The following is a 19,973-nucleotide window of genomic DNA, read 5'->3' on the forward strand; positions in this document are numbered from 1 at the left end:
GTCCAGACGTGCACTGAATCCTGCCTCACGTACATCCAGGACGTGCTCGCTCTGTGCCGCAAAGTGGATCCGAAGATGTCCGAACCTGATAAGGTTGCACATGTCATTAAGGGCATAGCAGATGATGCCTTCCATCTCCTTGTGTTCAAGAATTCTTCTACTGTGCAAGCCATCATTACCGAATGCCGGCGGTTTGAAGAAGCCAAGAGTCGCCGCATTGCCCAGCCATTTCCCCGCCTTCCCAACACGGCTGCTGCTTTCACCTGCGAAGACCTCCGCAGTCCGCCCACACCGAACCACTCTGATGACATCCACCATCTCATCCGCCGTGAAATAGGAGCCGAATCTCCTGTCACGACCCCAACCCATGGCCCCGACAATTGCCAGGCGACCATCTCATTGATACAGTCCGTCGTGCGCCAAGAATTGGCCAACGTTGGCGACCAACGTGTGCTCAGTTAATCAGCCTGACTAAACTCCGTCCAGCACTGTCATACGCACCCGCAGCCTGAATTCCCCAACACGGTATTGCAACCCGACCGATTGGTGTACTCCAGACGAGAGGCCTATATATGCTTCACTTGTGGCCGTATCGGCCATATTTCACGTCACTGCCGGTCTTCGTGGAATTCGACCCCCGGTCCTACCACCCATCCCACAGCCCTCATGCTGCTCCTCGGTTCCCCCCGCCAACGCAGCCCGTAAATTCTGGCGACAGTTCTCTGCCTACCCGCTCTAGCCGCTCTCCTTCGCCACGTCACCGCTTCTCCCGATCGCCCCAATCTCGCCGGTCACCGTCCCCTAGCTCCTTCCGGCGTACCCTTCCGGAAAACTAACGGGTGCAGCACCTGGAGGTGATGCTGCCAAACCGACCCGACGCAAAAATCGTCTTCTGACCCTACCCACACATCGGAACCTCATTAACGTGAACCTGGATGGTGTACCTGTTACGGCTCTGATTGACACTGGCGCCCACGTATCTGTGATGAATGCTTAGCTTCGGAATCGTCTCAAGAAAGTCCTGACTCTTGCTCCGTCGCCTGTGGTCCAAGTCGCCGACGGTGGAACACCAGCCGTTATTGGCATGTCTCCGGCTCGCATGAGTGTCGCCGGACATCATACTTCTGTTTTATTTTATGTTCTGGAGACCTGCCCTCACGACCTCATCCTGGGCCTTGACTTTCTGTCTACGCATTCCGCTTTGATAGACTGTTCTGCTGGTGTTGTGCAACTCGCTCTACCTGCTGCTATTGACACTCCCTATAGTGCTCCGATACGGCTATGTTTCACAGAGTATATTCACCTCCCTCACCGTGCCGTTACCTACATAGGTGTCTCCTGCGTTCCACCTGTACCAGACGGTGACTGCATCGTATCCCCTAATCCGGATGTGGTGCTCTCGCATAACGTTGCTTTTGCTCACACCGTCATTACCATTTCGGACAACACGTACAGCCTTCCACTTGTGAACTTTGGACTCTGTACACAAGTACTCCCGTGCGGAATATCCCTGGCGCAAATAACGCCAGCCAGAGACTATCACATTTCGGCTTTAACTTGTGACAACTCCTGGTGTTCAACTCTTCCGTCGCCCCCTGTCCCTTCAGACTTGAATGCCCTAACAGAAATGATTGCTCCCTATCTTCCGCCCCAGCGTGATCAAGAACTACGTTGCCTCGTTGCCTCATACTGGGACATATTAGAACTTGGATAGCGCCCTCTAGGACAAACATCTCTCGTAAAACATGGAATAAATACCGGTGATGCAAGCCCGATCCATCGGCGAACCTACCGCGTATCGCCTGCTGAGCGACATATCATCCAACATGAAGTTGACAAGATGCTTTCTCGTGACATCATCGAACCTTCTTGCAGCCCATGGGCATCGTCTGTTGTACTAGTTCAAAAGATAAACAACACTTGGCGATTTTGCGTCGATAATCGGCACCTCAACAAGGTCACAAAGAAAGACGTCTATCCGCTACCACGTATTGACGATGCCCTGGATTGCCTGCATTCGTCCATCGACCTTCACTCCGGCTACTGGCAAATTGCCGTCGGTGACATGGACCGCGAGAAGACAGCTTTTGTGACTCCCGATGGCCTGTATCAGTTCAAAGTGATGCCCTTCGGTTTATGTAATACCCGGGTCACATTTGAACGAATGATGGACGCCCTCCTACGCGGTTTCAAGTGGTCCATCTGCCTCTGTTACCTGGACGACGTGATCGTTTTTGACCGACTTTTGCGACAAACCTCGAACGCCTATCGACGATGCTATCTGTTTTCCGCCAGGCGGTGCTACAACTAAATTCGTCCAAGTGTCACTTCGGTCGTCGTGAAATTTATGTGCTCGGGCATCTCGTCGATTCTTCTGGTGTACGCCCTGATCACGATAAAATACGGGCAGTCAAAGACTTTCCCGTGCCAACATGGGCCAAGGATGTTCGCAGCTTCTTGGGCCTTTGCTGCTACTTCCGTTGGTTTGTCCGAAATTTTGCGGACGTTACGCGCCCTCTCAGTCAGCTCCTCAAGAAAGACGCTGCCTTCATTTGGGGCCCTGAGCAAGCTAGCGCTTTCACCGAGCTGATTGGGCTGCCTACGTCCCCGCCCATTCTCGCTCAGTTTGATGCGTCAGCTCCAACAGAAGTCCGTACCGATGCCAGTGACCACGGTATTGGCCTATCTCGGCACAGAAACAAGGGCGAGAACGTGTTATTGCCTACGCCAGCCGCCTTCTTTCCTCTGCTGAGCGCAATTATCCCATCACTGAACGCGAGTGTCTGGCTCTCATTTGGGCAGTGGGTGAATTCCGCCCTTATTTGTACGGCCACCAATTCACAGTCATCACTGATCACCACACTCTGTATTGGCTTTCGTCCCTCAAAGATCCTTCAGGGTGCCTTGGCCGCTAGGCTCTGCGCCTTCAAAAATACAACTATTCAGTTGTGTACAAGACCGGCCGGTTACATCAAGATGCGGGCTGCTTGTCGCGCCATCCTGTCGACCCTCCTGACGTTTCTGCGGCCGGCATACCTGTCACCGTTCTCTCTCTGGCTGCTTTTCGCGATATTGGAGCCGAACAACGTCGGGACGCCTCCTTACAAGACCTTATTCAATGGCTCACTTCAACGAGGCCCGATTCTTCCCTTCGCATGTTCGAACTCCAAAATGGTATATTGTACCGCTTTACCATGTGCCCGACGGCCCTGCCCGACTCTTCGTTGTGCCTGAGCATCTGCGTCAGACTGTTCGCGCTCAGCTTCATGATGTACCGACTGGAAGTCATCTTGGCCTGTCACGGACTTATGACCGCGTTCATTGGCGCTTCTTTTGTCCTGGTCTGTACCGTGACGTCTGCCGTTATGTCGCTACGCGTGACCTTTGTCAACGACGCAAAAAGCCGACCACACTCCCTGCTGGTCGCCTTCAACCACTTGACGTACCATCAGAACCATTCTTCCGCGTAGGTGTTAATCTTTTAAGCCTTTTTCCTACGTCTGCTTCGGGAAACAAGTGGATTGCTGTAGCAACAGACTACGCCACCCGATATGCAATCACATGGGCTCTTCCGACAAGCTGTGCAACCGATGTCGCCGACTTCCTCCTAGAGAGCGTCATCCTTCACCACGGCGCCCCTCAATAGCTCCTCACCGATCGAGGCCGTTACTTTCTTTCTAAAGTTGTCAATGACATTCTACGCTCGTGTGCGACTGAACACAAACTTACTACTGTTTACCATCCACAAACGAACGGTCTAACCGAGCGCCTTAACCGCACCTTTACTGACATGCTGTCCATGTATGTCTCCGCTGACCATCGCGACTGGGACGTTGCACTGCCATTCGTTACTTTCGCCTATAATTCCTCTCACCATGATAACGCAGGCTACTCTCCATTCTTCCTCTTGTTTGGCCGCGACCCTACACTACCTCGCGGCACCGTTCTGCCTGCTAGTCTGAACTCCACATCCGAGTACCTGCGTGAAGCCATACTCAAAGCACAAGAAGCATGCCATATTGCCCAACGTCGACTTGTGGAGTCGCAGGACAATCAGCGGCGCTTATATGACGCCCGCCATCGTGACGTCCATTACACACCGGGCGCCCTGGTTCTCCTTTGGTCGCCGTCACGACTCGTTGACCTCTCGGAGAAGTTATTTTCAGGCTACTCTGGCCCTTACCGTGTCTTGCGTCATGTAACTGACGTCACGTACGAAATCGCCCCTCTTGAGTCAACCGTGGCTCAGCAACGCTCCGACGTGGTCCACGTCGCACGTCTTAAGTTGTATCATTCGCCCGCCTCCTAACCAGCACGGAGCCGGTGCTTCAGCCGCCGGGGGTCATGTGACACGCTGACGAAGATGTTTTAATCCTGGTCGGAAGAAGACGATGCTCCGGACTTCGCGCGCTGTCTACCATGTTGTCAGCTGCTACAATGATTGTAAACATCTTGTAAATATACGTCTGATGGTTTTTAACCCCGTAACAATATTCCTTCCTGACGTCAACTTGTTCTCTTGGTTGATTGTAGTCGCTCCGATTCTACTGTTAATTATCTTGGTGGATACATTATACAGTACTGAAAACACGATAATGGGCCTATAAATGTACGATTATTTAATGTCTCGCATCTTAAGGGTTATCATACTTCGGCATTCTTCCAGCTCTCTGCTACAGTTGAAGTCGTTAAGCATGTGTGTGTGTTGGGCTGCAAGCGTTTAAACCATAGTATCTCCTTCACCTTTGATTAAATCGAATGTTATTCCATCTTCGCCTGCCGCTTAACTCCGGGACATGTCTTGCAAAGCCCTTCTGACTTGATCGCTAGCTACAGAAGGAGCCTCTGTAGCCTGTTCATCATTACTTCAAATAGGTACTGTAGCATTCAGCATGAAATTATTCTGCAGCTTTTGCAATATGATCAAAAAATGTTTTTTTATGTTGTGATCTCTAACGACTCTAGTTTTCCGTCTATTAACCCTACGTACATCATGCCTGCAAGCCGCTAGACTTCAGCATACCGCTTAATTATCTGGCATTTTCCACTGCGCTTCCCTTTTGCCACCCGTTCTGCAACTCAAACGGAAAACCGATTACCTGACCTACACATTACATGGCCTGCTCGACTGCTATAATTCCTATTAACGCGACAGCGTTAAAGAGATCGTGTCACAGAGAAGCCGGTGTCGTCAGTGTTGGTGTCGGCGGCGTTGGCCATGAGCTAAAAATCCCTGAAGGCAATTCATAAACAAAAAAGAACTTGCAACATGGGCTGGGTGGGAAACGAACCAGGGTCTCCGGAGTGTGAGACGGAGACGCTACAAATCAGCCACAAGTTCTTTTTCTTTCTTTATTTGTGAGCCACAAGTTCGATGGCTCAATTCGGGACAAAAGTGCCTCTAGTGAAAGCAGTGTTGCCTTAAAACGTGCCGTAGAAAGTTATGCTGCGGTGTATATCGGTAATTATGAGCATGTAAATTACAGAAGTCGCTCTTATACAGGGGTAGCGAAGTACGTTTCCGCTACATTTCTTCTGCGCTCTGCGCACACGCATAGCCATCTGCGGCAAATAAAGATGACTCCCTCCTCGCAATGTGCGGTGCTGCCCCGACACGTGTCGCGCCACACGCCCGCTTCTCCCCTCCGTCTCCTTTGAGCGCATTGCGGCCGTGCGGGGGCCGGTGCGAGGATGCCCCAATACCCTTGTGTTTAATAAGTTTTCTCGCTCTCTCCCTTTCCAACTTCCAGCGTGCGTCACTCGAACCCTCGTGTTTAGGCGACGCGGCTCCTCTTTCCGCTCACAGCCCGATTCCTAGGTGCAGCGTCCGATGCGGGACGCCTCTGACGTGATCGCTGCGCTGTAGCGCGGTGCATTGGCATTCTTAAATTCATGCTTTAGTATGTCAATTCCGGAACTTTGTGGGTTTATTATTCTTATAGATATTTGGCGCTGAAGGTCCATTGACGTTTCTAAAGTCGTACATCGGAACATACAACGAGACAAGCCAAATCAACACACTATCAGACAAGTTGACAAAGCACGCAGCGAGGTCCGATGAGACGAAGGTAGGGGTGGCTTATTTGTGCTGTCATGTCACAGAAAAAGTGGCTATGGGGTTGGGCCGCTGAGCACGAGGTCGCGGGATTGAATCCCGGCCACGGCGGCCGCATTTCGATGAGGGCGAAATGCGAAAACACCCGTGGTACTTAGACTTAGGTGCACGGTAAAGAACCCCAGGTGGTCGAAATTTCCGAAGTCCTCCACTACGGCGTGCCTCATAATCAGAAAGTGGTTCTTGCACGTGAAACCCCATGATTTAATGTTACAGAAAAAAATATCAGCGTTTTTTTTCACCTACGCCAAAGAATCCATGTCAAGGCACTAATTGCAGCAAAGGTAACTACGTTCTCATTTATTTTTCTACTTTGACTTTTATTCGAGAGGAGACATTCAGCCTCTTTAATTTTTTTCGTCCTCGCTACCCTACCCGCGTGTTGCCAGAGCCAGCCAGAGAGCATGCGTTGTTCTTGTGTGGCACCGATCACAGCGCGGCGCACCTCGGTGCGCGTTCGTTTTTCTCTGGCCGAGTGGATTCTAGCCTGGCAGAATTCTGGACGCCTTCTGGCTAGCAGACGAGAAAAGGAAACAATGGTCACTCGCCGCCATCACTCTGGGGGCTCGACAGATTTGCAACGCGTTCGCTTCAGCGCAACCTTTCCGGGAAGTCTTGTCTCGCCGGTGTAGGAAACGGAGCACTATGCCTTTGTTTCTCTGTGGACCAAGCGTCTCACTTTTTCTTCGATATTCCTTTCGTAGCCACATTAGGTGCCCAAAGTAGGCATTCAATTGTGGCCAACATGCTTTCCTTCTGTTTTTTTTTTCGTTTTGGTGCTCTCACCCCACAAAAGAAAAAAAAAAGACATTGTTGCGGCGCAGCGAATTGTCACATGGTGAAAGTTCGATTTTGTTACTTCTTTTGCGGAAAGTAATGGGCCACGGGATGCTTCAGTTGCTGGATACCCTTATAATGTTATTGCGATTGTAACTATGTGTACACTCCAGGCGAATTCCTACCGTCGTCGTCGCCCTCTTGTTCCGTATAAAGTCCAAGGGCGCTAACGTCGTGACGGCGCGTCGCATGCTGTATGGCGGAGTGAAAACGTAGGGGGAGGGGGGGGGTTTGTTGGCATGGATGAGCCGACAATGGTGGATCAGCCTGGCGTGAGCTTAGGAGAAAAGCGGGGAGAAAGCGTGCCGTCTTCCTTCGCGTGCGATACGTCAGGGGGAGTGGAGGGACTGGGGCGGGCCTTAGGATTCTGTGAATCTGTGATTGCACATGTTTATTTGACTTGTTTGACGCATTATATACCATGACTTTTCTTGGGTACGTAGACTTATAAGAGACTTATACGCATAATATTTAAACATCTTATTGCGAGGTTTTGTGTATACGTGCAGTGAACCATGTCTTCAGAGACACGTTTTTGCCTTATATCAAGGTGTATCTCCGCATTTGTATATTCGATTGTATCTTCGCATTTTTAATGTGTGAGGGCGAGTGAAATGAAAGTTAGCCAACCTACCCCGCGCAATAATGGTTCGGTTCATTATCTGCAAGGCATGCGCGTAGCAGACAGGCATCTCTAATTTACAAAAGTGACACGCAGGTGTGAGGACAAATGTTCTTTATTGCACTGAAACATTGGGTTAAACATGGTTGCGTGACATAATGGATGCTCCAAAAGTTGAACAGCGTGGTGTCGTGAGGTTTTTGACAGCTGAAGGCCTTTCCCAAAAAGAAACTAGTCGCCGTGCAGCTGCCGTGTACGTTCAACATTGCATTTCACTGGCCACTGTGAAGCGTTGGCGGAAATGGTTCAATGAAGGACGTGAAAATTGCAAAATTGATCCAAGAACGCGCCAAAGCCTCCGTGCAATCACCCCCAACAAAATTGCAAAGGTTGATGAGCTGATGAGACGAGAACGGAGGATAAGTATCGATGAACTGGCAGAGCGTGTGAACATCGGACACGCTTCGGTTCACACCATAATTCATTACCATCTCGGTTATCGGATCTTGTGTGCGCAACGGATGTCCAAAACTTTTAGCTACTGCCAGAAAATGGAGAAGTTCGGCGCTGCCTTGACCCATCTGATCCGGAATCACAATGAGGGTGACGACTTCTTGTCTCCAACTGTGATCGGGGACAAACCATGGTGCCACTACTACGATCCTGAAACACGACGGCAAAGCTTACAGTGGGAACATTCGAATTCACCACCCCCAGAGAACGCATAGGCCGTCATTAGCACCGGAAAGGTGTTGTTGAGTTTTTTTTTGGTCGCCAGGGGCCAATACTGATAGAATTTGCTAAACCTGGAGAGACTATCAATCGTTTCCGACATGGTGAAATGCCGGATCGGCTGCGTGTCGTAATAAAGAACAAACGACGTGGAAAATTGACGAATGGGGTCATGTTTCTCCACGACAATGCCCGTGCCCATGCCGCTGATGTGGTTAACATAAATATGGCAAAGTTCAAGCGGGAAACGCTGCATCAACCGCCATACAGCCCCAACATGTCGCCTTGCGACTTCCACATTTTAGGGCAATCGAAAAAAAATGCTCAAAGGAAGCAGATTTGTGTCGGACGATGACGTGAAAGAATCAGTCACAGACTTTTTGAAGCAGCAACCGAAGGAATTTTATGAGACGCGAATCACGCAACTCGTTAGTCAGTGGGACAAATGTCTAAATGCTCATGGAGACGACTTTTGAATAAAGTACCCAGTTTGTCATATATTCGCACTAGCTCACTTCCATATGGCTCGCCGTCGCATATTTTGCAGAACTCCTGCTACTAATATTTGCTCTCTGTTTTGTCTATAATTTCCGCACAATTACTCACAATACACGACCGGTGACAGCTGCTCCTGAGCAATGCATTGCAACAAATGACAGCGTCATTGAAAATTTTTACTGGCCGTTGCACATGTACAATAATGTAAACAAGGATCTGGAATGACAGAGCGTCATTAAAACATTTGTCCTCAACTTGTACATTCCATGGCCTATACATTTTTCCATATCGGTGGCATACACTGCGTTGCTGGTTTCGAACATCAGTTCGAACCAGCAACGTGATATTCTAAAGTTCGTGTGATATTTTCGTTGCTTATTGAATAACTAAAAACCATGGAAGCATTGATATCAGTCATTTCGGACAGAAGTTTTGGGACATACGAGTATATTCGTCTATAAAAAAATACATATTTTACTTGTGTTGACAGTGCATAGCGTTCAAGAATTTGTTTGCAGCTTCTTTGGCAATGGCAATGCAGTTATTATTCATATATTGGAACGTGACCCCCCCCCCCCCCCCCCCTGAAAGAAATTTCTGGCTACGCCACTGCGGAGCAGTTAGTCATGTTGGAAAATCCAGAACATTGCTGGCAAGGCGTGCTAACCTCGGACGTGTACGGCGGCCGTCGGAGGTGAGATGGAAAATGGCGGAGCGTGGTGAGAAACCTAGTTTCACAGTGGATTTGCGGGCATCGACCCCTTTGAAAAATGTTACCACCCTGCATAAAGCAGGGGAGGAGGTGCGCATTGAAGCACCGTATTCTTTTTGGTCGTCCTGCGCCATCTGGTGGCGCGGCCGAAAAGTCTGCGTGTGTCCTCCAAGGCGAGAAGGTGCGCCGATGCGCAATAACGCGGAGAAGTGTGCCCTCGCTTGCTGCACACCCAGTTGCACATATCCTGTGATCCAAGCTGGCGAGAGGTTCATTGAAGAGCCGCACATACTCAATACATTCTTGGTACTGCTCGCTGAAACGATAGCACGAAAGAGGCTCATTGAAAGTCGGTACATAACCAGTGCACTCGTGGTGCGGCCTGCGAAGGCGTCTGGTTGCTCCCTTGGATGCACCCGTCCGACGTGGGCTCCATTATGCCCAGCATCGGAGAAATTAAATTTTTGTTTTCATTGTAGAGTGACCCATTCCCAGTGGCACATACCTAATTACCCAAGTTGACGTCAAAGGCATTCATTAAAAAGCGGCAGACATCTACTAACTCGTATCCAGTGACCCAAGTTGGCATCAAAGAGGTTCATTGAAGCACCGATGGAGTGGCACATACCGAGCGCTGCAAGTTGGTGTCAAAGAGAGGGAGGTAGAGCCTGCATCTACAGTGACCTATGTCACCGTTAAAGAGGTTCGCTGAAGAGCAGTACCGCTGTGCACATTGCCACATACACAGTGAACCAAGCTGTTCTGGCAGTTGGTTTCTGACCCTGATCACTCAGCACATCAGCCCGACGCGCTACGCATTCGGCCGTGGTAGCCCAGATAGGCCGGAATACGTTAGAGACATAGATGCATAAAAAGTTAGCCCACAGAAAGTCCATGAAGTACTTTAAGAATGCTGATGCTTTACAAATGTATTGGCTTAGACGAAGACTGGGACTGGGATACTGCTATAGTTCTACTCCATTTTATACTGGGGCACATATACAATATTTTGGGCAATTTAAGTTATTTAGATTTTAGGTTGGTTTAAGTTATTAGTATTTAAATATGTCTCTTCTAATGGCGCATTAACATGCTGAAATACTACCCTCGGCGCCTTGTTCGGCTCCATTTCAAGTATCGTGAGTGTATTGTTATGACTCCAGTAGACAACCTGCTGTTTGTCACTCGCAAGAGTCGAATGCGAAAACTACGCTGGCCAGTTAGTCGCAGGACAGTTACCATGCGATGCTGGGCGCTGCTAATTTTCCCGCAACGAGCTCCCCTCGTAAGAGAATAAGCGCCACCAAGGGAAGAAACAGTTACCACTCCCGAGGAGGCGAAACGATGCGAAGGTCTTCTGGACGTTTCCTGGAAGAGAGCCGCCATGAACTGCCGCATGCGCTCTAGTTCGAATAATTGGAGAAGATTAGTTGGGAGTAAAAGAGACCCTCTTCCTGTCTTTGCACCCGCTGGAAGTTGGGGGAGGGGGGTTAGGTCACCGGTCCGATATTTCGTGTGGGACAGTGTTGTATGTGCTTCATTGGCTGTCGTCCTGATAGGTTGTGACCTGTGTGTCACTGGCTACCGCCAGGAGGGTGTGCTCGAACAGAGGTGTTATAATGACGGTGCGGGGAGGAAATAAGCTGCTCTGGGCCATGCCATGAAAATGAGGCTCATTCAGACGCTTGTTGCTAAGCGCATGATTCTGTTCTGTTTTTCCTATTCAACGAGGCAAATAACTTTTGTTCAATTGCCAGTAAGCTTGTTGGTTATCCAGTTACCAATTTCCGAGCCTCCGCCACACTACCACATGGAGCCGGGTTCGAGATAACCTATCGCCGCACGAGGTTAAAGTGAAGTTCACCATTTTGCAGACGAGTGTGCTCACTTCAGCTGTGGAGCCCTGGATACATAATGAGTTTTATGCAGTCCCACAGACGCCTCACTACGCCGTTTCTGAACCGCTCAGCATTGATGTATCTCGCCTCTTTTTTACAGGCTTCTCATTATTTAGGCTGGTTAATCTTTCTGCCTCCCTTGGGCTCTCGATTAAGAAAACTGATTTTGCCTTCTACATCGACGATTGGAACAAAGTCACTGATACCGGCGCTGCATGCTGCCATCTCGAAACGTGTGCGCATTGTCGCTTCCGTGGCGCAGCCGTAGCGCCCTCTGCCCGACCGTTCGTGGCGTGCACGGTAGGCGTCCAGGGCGTCCTACGTTCGGCCTATCCTCTGCGCGAGCGACTGTGTGACGAGTACATCTTCACCGAGGTTGCAGTGGACCACAGTGGATTCTGGTCGCGCACTAGCAACGAGGCGTTCAAGCTCTTCAAGGCGGTGAGTGTCCGGTACCGAATCGCACTTCACTTCGACCACATATGTTCGCATAAAACTTACACTCGGGAGCATTGGCGCTAGTGCAAGTGCGGTGATTAAGCAAGAGCAAGAATGACGGGTATACCATGAGAATTTGCCGGAATGTCGTCCTTAAGGATGGAAACAGATTTTACTCTGCGCTTTTTTTTTACTTCTAAAGACGGCCATTCAAAGTCACCCTGAATTGCCACAATTGTGGCTTTACTGTGGATCCTCCGTGTCAGTGAGCCCACCAACCCCTGATTAACATCCGAGCACAACAAGATCTCTTGAATGTAAGCCCACAGTTGCATCTGATAACGTTAGCGCTGGCATGATTACGCTCTTATAAAATTCTCCCACGATCTCATATTTCACTAGTCTGAAAGTGCTATATATTTCGTTATAACGGAATTTTATCTGAACAATTGAATGTTATAACTGTTTGTTTATGCATACACTCAGGTATGTATATTGCTTGACTATGGGTTTGACATGCTGTGAAACTGGTACCACGTCATGGCTCGTTCGTTTTTTTCATTAAAGATCGTAAGTCCTGATTTTTCTGTGCTGCAATTAGGACCTAGATATGTCGCGGCAGTACAACATGTATTTGCAAGTAGCGGTATATTTCTCTCATTGTCCGCTAGTCCCAGTGCCTTGTGCATACATCAACCAATATTTATTTATTTATCTATTTATTTATTTATTTATTTATTTATTTATTTATTTGTATTACCCTCAAGGCCAGCGGGCACTGCAGAGGGGAGTGGTGTGAACAGTTTCAAAAGGTTACAAGAATGCAGTATGTTACAATAAAAAGAACAAATTATCATTGCTAATATTATGCAATGTTAGCTAAGGTATAAGTGAAATGAACATAAAGTCAGGTCAGGAAAACTAGACAGTAATAATGTTTGGTGAGTACAAGATAGCTGCTACTTATACAATATTAGCTAGTGCTAGTTTAAAGGAATTGTTATCAGTGATAGTAACGATGTCTGGAGGAAGGTGGTTCCATTCCCGAGATGTTCGAGAAGAAATGACTCAAACAGACTTTTGGAGTGGCACTATACAAACCCTACTTTGAGAAAATGATCAATGCGATGAGAAACATACCTTGGTTGCGTAATTAAATCATTTCGTAGCACAGGGTGATAGTATAACTTATGAAACAGAGCTACAAGGGTTATTTTTCGGCGAGAAGCTAATAGCGGTAAGTTAAGGTTACTTTTCATATTGCTTATGCTTGCAGTTCTATTATAGACAGAAATAATGAAACGAACCGAACTATTTTGAACAAGGTCGAGAGAGTTAATTAGGTTAACTTGGCATGAACCCCAAGTAGCCGATGCGTATTCGGATTTTGGGCGTATTAGTGTCGTATACAGCAGTTGTTTTAAAGTTGGCGGAGCGGAATGAAAATTTCTGCGCAAATGACCTAACGTCCGGTTGGCATTGTTAATTATGTAATTAATATGAACAACCCATTACAGGTTAGTCGTAATATGAGCTTCAAGGTACTTATAGTTTTCAACGGATTCAAGGGCAATGTTATCCAGGTAATACTTAAGTAAGGCATGAGCGGCTCGGGATAATCTTATTGCTTTGAATTTGTTTATATTAAGTTCGATTAGCCATTTCTTACACCAGCTAGAAATAATGTTTAGATCGGCCTGCAGTGCAGTTATGTCATCGGAGTTACTTATTTTGCGAAAAACAGCGCAATCATCGGCAAAAAGGTGAATATTTGAGGATATTTCGAAAGCAAGGTCGTTAATATGGATAAGAAATAAAAGAAGACCTAGTACATAACCTTGTGGTACACCTGAGCGTACTTTAGTGAAGGCAGATTTATGGTCGTTAGCACTGACGAACTGAAAACGATTGGTTAGAAAACATTCTATCCATTTTAAGAGGTTACACTCAAGATTAAGAAGGCTTAGTCCGTACAATAATAGCTTGGGATATACCTTATTAAATGCTTTAAAGAAATCTAGGGAAATGCAGTCGGCAAGTGAGGATTGATCTAGAATGCATTGTTAATAAAAAAAATAAATAAACTATGGGGTTTTACTTGCCATAACCACTTTCTGATTATATGGCACGCCGTAGTGGAGGACTCCAGAAATTTTGACCACTTGGGGTTTTTTAACGTGCGCCTAAATCCAAGTACACGGGCATTTTGCCTCCATCGAAATGCAGCGGCTGTGGCCGGGTTCCGATCTCGCGACCTCGTGCTGAGCAGCCTAACACCATACTCACTGAGCAACCACGCCGGGTTGCATTGTAACTTGTGCGTGAACAAGATGAGCTGTGTTTCACATGAACATGTTCTCCGGAAACCATGCTGCGCTGACATGAAAAATTATTTACGTTCGAGAAAATTAACCAGATGACTCTATATGATGTGCTCCAGCATTTTACAACAGATGCTGGTGAGAGATATTGGTCTATAATTAGCGGGAGAAGATTTAACACCTTATTTGTGGAGAGGAACCACCTTCCCACTTTTCCATTGTACGGGCAAAGTAGATGCGTCAAGTGATTGTTAAAAAAGTTTGGTTAATATGATGGCACTTAAAGTACTTAAACTACTTATAGTGTCGTAACCTGTAGAAGTCTGATAATCTAAATTGTCAATGAGCCGCGCATTACCAGATGCATGATGGACGATGGGATCCATGATTGAGTAAATATGCTGACTCACAAAAGTTAAATGGGAGCTAGATAATGACGAGAAGCTTTTGTTGAACTCTGTGCTTAAAACGGAAGCACAAGAGTGAGCAGGAACAGGTTCACCAGAAGGATCATTCAATGTGATGCTATTGTCGTCAGAAAGGTTAATTAGGCGCCAGAATTTGGATACATTGGTGCTTAGCAATGTTGGAAGGACATTAGTTTGGAAGTTAACCTTGGCGACCTTCAATGCATTTACATACTCATCAAAAGCAGTTTTATATTTTTCCCAACTCGATTCACTCGGTGACTGTAAGGTTAGTCGATAAAGGCGTTTTTTACTTGTTTGATAAACGTCTAATATGGCTATTATACCATGGTGCCTGGGGATTAGTAGTTATTGTGCGGACAGGAATGATATTTTACTGTTAGCCGTTCTTCTCGGCTGCAAACATGTTCCAGTGAGAATGGACAGAACGGTCATTAAAACCGTGAAGAAAGACTGCAATAAATTCAGCTTGCTCATTATTTATGGTGTCAAAGTCAGCTCTCTTGCAGTTATGTATGGTTTCCTTCATTTTACTAGTTTGAACATAAGGTGTGGAAAGAGTAAAGGTGAGCAGCGTATGATCACTGATACGTGGTAGATGTATTACAGGAAAGGCAAGGTCGGGGCTTTAAGTCAAGATTAAATCTAATACATTCGCGGAGTTAGTTGATATTCTAGTTGGTTCGGTCACGAGCTTCGAGAGTGAAAAAACAGAGCACAAATCTAAGAAACTGCTTGTCTCGGCCGAAAATGACGATAAACTTGGTGGCTGTGTATTCCACGATATGTTTGGATAGTTGACATCAAAGTGGAAACAACGCGGACGAAGGAAAACGTGTGTGAAGAGTGTTAATCGTGTCATGAAGTTCGTCAACGAATGTAGCTGTAGCGGACGGAGAACGATAACATATGCCGAAGATAACTTTTATGTGGTGAAGGGTTACTGCGACCCATACGATTTCGAGATTAGTTTCTACATGAATGCAAGAAGGGCGAATATCGGGTGATTACAGCCAGGAGAACACCGCCTCCTCGACGCTCAGTTCGATCATAACGGTACACTGCAAAATGATTAACGTCCTGAAAAACTTCCCAATTCGTGCACGTGGGCTGGAATCCATATTTCGGTAAGTGCTATAATACGTACACAGCACGTGTCAATAGCAGAAGAGAGTGAGTCATGTTTATTAAGTAGACTTCTAATATTAGTGAATAGGACAGTTAGGCGGCATCGGGAAGAACGGCCACTACCACTCATTCTCTTATCCTGAAGAGGCTTACGCAGCGTTATCACCCGAGGCAGTGCCAACGCGTTGCAGCTTAATCTCTGCAATTTTGTCTGTCTCGTGTTGTAGCAAAAACACTTATTGTTCATGTATAACTTGTTGCATCGAAGCTGGAATTGCGGTGCTAGGACTTTCTATTGCACCATCTGCCCATTACAGCAGAAATATGACTCGGAGCCCTATTTAAAGTTTTCCAGTCGTCTTTCTATGCTTAAATTAAAACCTGAACTGGGGGGGGGGCGGGGGAGGGGCGCAAAGAACACCCTTGCTTTAGCCGTAGGTGAATTCCCGCTGTTTATTGCATTCCCGACCATCCAATGTGATTTGTTCTTGATTGTCCCTATATATTTCCCTCAACGCCATTTGTGCCATCGTGCTAGAAAGCAACCTAAAACAAGAGTCTGTATACGTTGTTGTAATAACCTCTAATACGTCGGAGTTGTATCCGTAAAGGTCTATCCTGTGCTATTAAAGTATATATGCACGGGATAAGTACAAGTACATGCACTAAGCGTCTGTCTGATCTGAACGCATTCAGTACTTCCCCAATATATTATTTCTTCCCATCCGATTCGATAGCTCATGTATTACGGATTGCATTGCAATTTTATATATCACCAACGTAGCCGGTCTGTAGGAGCTCTTCTTGACCGCTACAGACTTGCTTTTATAATAAGGTTCGTTCTTCTTTCACGCCACCTAATTTTGTCGCTTTTAACCACTTGCTCTATGGTACTTTTTTTTCTGTTTCCTAGAACTCCTAGTAAAGCATTTCTACATAAATTTTGCACCTTGCAGCGTTTCTGCTGCTTGATCTGTTTGAGTCTGGACTACGCTTTCTTTCTTGCCGAAGTTAGAATGACGTCTTTCATGGGCGGAAGCACGTCGACTCTTTCGAAGATGCAATCGTCTTCATCCCTCATAGCCGTTTGTGAATTTCATGAATTTCCAATTCGATGCTCCTAGTGCTGTTACATGTTTCCGAAATGTTTCTGGTGCCCCTTTGTCTTATTTTCGTATGTCATGGATCCAACGTTGTATATTCAATGTTTTCTCTTGCATGGGCTTACTGGCCACGCTTTTCCTTACTCGGTACTTGTTCCATCTAAGGAGCCCCTCTTTTTCGTGTAATCTCAACTTGTTGGCTTCTCGATGATCCCTAGACGCCTGTTTACGCTCATCTATAGCTTGCTTTATTTCCTTGGTGCATAACAACCATGGTTTTCTCTTTCCGCTCCAACAGTTTTTCAGCCGTGTCTGTTTTGTCGCCTACTGCATGATGTCTACCAGTTCATTGTATTGCCTGACTGCTGTAGGAAGTGCTTTCATTTCCTTCTGTATGCTTTTTGCGATCTCCGCTATTTGATTTTCATTAATATTTAGGCGTTCGGGTGCTAATGATTCCTGTCTTTTGTTGATGTCTTGGATAGTTTAAGGCTATACATTTATAATCGATACCCCAAGGTTTATTTCCCTTGTTCATTATGGTCCCTTGGTAAGGTCGCCCGTAAACTGTTTCTGAGGCGAAGGCGCTCTTTTCGCATTGCCACGTTATCTGGCTATGACACTTATTCTTCTTGTCAAATACTGCAAGATTCTGTTACTACCACTGATCCAGCACTAAAGAACTCTTGTGATCAGGATATCCGTCTAGATCTTCCATCTCTGCGTTCACATTTTCCGCCTAAGGCACCTCACCCGTTATGCAGAACTCATCTTATAACCTGCAATAAAGTGAATCAATTCTTTATTTTGACAACTGCTATCCCTAACCTGCCCATATTAAGAAACTACGCCCCACAACATTTTTACTTTCAATGAGTGTAATTTAACTGTGCTGCTTACATGTGTACCTTTTGCCCTCGCCACTTCATATGCCACCTAATAAGCATGCATACGGCTCTACATTTCTTCAACGGAGTCATTTTCTCACAACCCTGGCACCCCATATAAAATTGTCAATGGCAGGCGGTTGCCCCAGATCTGGTGGATGCGTTTCAGTTAAGGCGTACGCACTATATCTCTGAACAAGAAAGGTAAGGGGAGCCTACAGCAGCTCGATGTTTGTTAGCCGCAACCTTTCGAAGTGACATCGAGGACAGAGAAAGTATAGGGGAAGTTATTTGTTACTGTTAACGGAAATGTCGAAAAAATAAAATGGAAAGTGGATGCTGCCGGTGGAAACCACATCCACATCTCCGCATTACGCGTGCGGTGGTCTACCTGTTAAGCTACCATGTCGCCATCCTCACGGACACATCTTGAGTGCTTGCGTGCAAGATTACAACCTACAGAAATGTTGGCCGTCGCCGCTTGCGACGAAGATGGTGGACGTGGATTGCCGTTTTTGACCGCAGGTGGCACGTAACGTATTCCCATAACAAATATGGCCCAACAGAATTGCGTTCTCTCAAGTACCAGATTACTAGTAGCATTGGTATTACAGCCTTCAATTGTCACATCAAAGCCTGCTCAGTGGCAACTGTCGCAACTAAAATGAACTTCGAATGCAAAATAGATGAATCACTAGGTCAAAATTAAGCGCCATGTCCAAGGTACCACCGCTAGAACGTAATTCACGCCCGCCAAGTTTTAGTTTCTTGTGTGGACTGAAAGGTTTCATTGGTTATTCTTTAAAGCCAGTGATGTTGCTTCGACAGGTAGCATCTGAGCGGCGGCTTAACGACAGCCAAGCGGAGCGGTTCTGCCTTTCACTGTACGACGATTTCCTGGCACACGACATGACCTTCCCTGCGGTGGCGTTCTCCGCGAACGCAGCTGATCTGCACAAGGACAGCGGCATTTCCTGCTATGGCCTGCTCAACCAGGTGCACAGCATCAGCGCACTGGCTGGCTTGGACGCGCTGCGCCAATCGCTCAAGGTGCGTAATGCCAGGAGCTGTATTTTCTTGTTCCGGTATAGAAAAGCTTCCAGGCCGAAGAGTATGCTGCCCGAGCTATGAGGAGCGGGCCGCATCGGATAGCTACAGCACTCTGGAGAGCTCTTTGTTGTCTGTAGAGCATGTGAGTGCTGATTAGGTTCACCCATTGCCAGCTCTCGTAACGCGTGCAGTGACTCGGAAGCATTGCGATAGGTGGTGTACCTATAGAGATGGTGAAAGGATGTTACAGGAACATGCTTACTTTCTTTTAATGCTGCCATGTGAATCACCGTCAGAAAACTGAACGCGCACTTTGGTGATCTTACACAATAGAGCTCAAGACCTTCAGTCTTGAGCTATAATGGCGTGTAGAAACAATAAAAGAAAGCCCGCGTTGCATCTGTATACTAAATCAAAATTGTAAGGTTCAGCATCCGAAAGCAACTCGCAGTGTATCAGGGAAGCCGTAGAGGGAGGGGGGGTAAGTGATAATCTGGATAACCTACCACCTGGCCTTCTTTGCCGCGTGTACACAAACATAAGGCCATCAGCATTTCCTTAGGCCCCGCCATCGGAATTCAGCATGTTATAGAACCCCAGACGGCCAAAAATATTTGCAAGTTTTCTACTACCAGATCACTGATAGATGTCGTAACTATACGAAGTTAATTGATGCAGGGGGCCAGTACTGAGCAATATATCTTATTTTTAAATGAAATTTGTTAGTTCAAATTGAATACAACTGCTTCTAAAAGAATGGCTAACTTAGGTTAGCAGACGAACCTTAAAAATGTCGCCGTTTTGTCCGAAAGGCGTAGAATCGATTGCAATAGATAATTAGGGGACAGCTGTACAACGTTAGGATATCAGTTTTATCCGCCGTGTGAACTGGTAAACATAGGCACACTAACTAAATTGACAAGCATGGTGTCGCGCGCGCACGAGCAAACATAAACACATCTCACGTGATGACCACGGAATCTTGCCGTCAAATCGCTGGAGTAAAGAAGTGCGTCAGCAGCAGCGAGCAAATTGGCCTTCTCGCTACGTCTCACATGAACGCGATATATAAGCCGCGAAAACACAACGCGTCGCGAGCCTTCTCTCCGTCGCAGACGGCTATCAAGATACGGCGGCGCGCGGCTTCCCGAGCCGTACGCTCACGCTTGGGATGCGATCCGCGCATTCACGCGCGTCCGCAGTA

At 47.0% G+C, this 19,973-nt stretch overlaps 1 protein-coding gene across 1 annotated transcript in view; it reads left to right on the top strand.

Moving 5' to 3' along the window:
- Window positions 1–19,973, top strand: part of LOC135919571 (uncharacterized) — an 85,328-nt gene that overhangs the window by 32,804 nt on the left and 32,551 nt on the right. The window contains exons 6-7 of the mRNA XM_070522761.1: window positions 11,677–11,855; window positions 18,548–18,769. Of these exons, the coding sequence (XP_070378862.1) occupies window positions 11,677–11,855; window positions 18,548–18,769 (401 nt within the window). The remainder of the gene's footprint in view (window positions 1–11,676; window positions 11,856–18,547; window positions 18,770–19,973) is intronic.

Source organism: Dermacentor albipictus, chromosome 8 (genome assembly GCF_038994185.2).
Source record: "Dermacentor albipictus isolate Rhodes 1998 colony chromosome 8, USDA_Dalb.pri_finalv2, whole genome shotgun sequence".
Classification (NCBI taxonomy): domain Eukaryota; kingdom Metazoa; phylum Arthropoda; class Arachnida; order Ixodida; family Ixodidae; genus Dermacentor; species Dermacentor albipictus.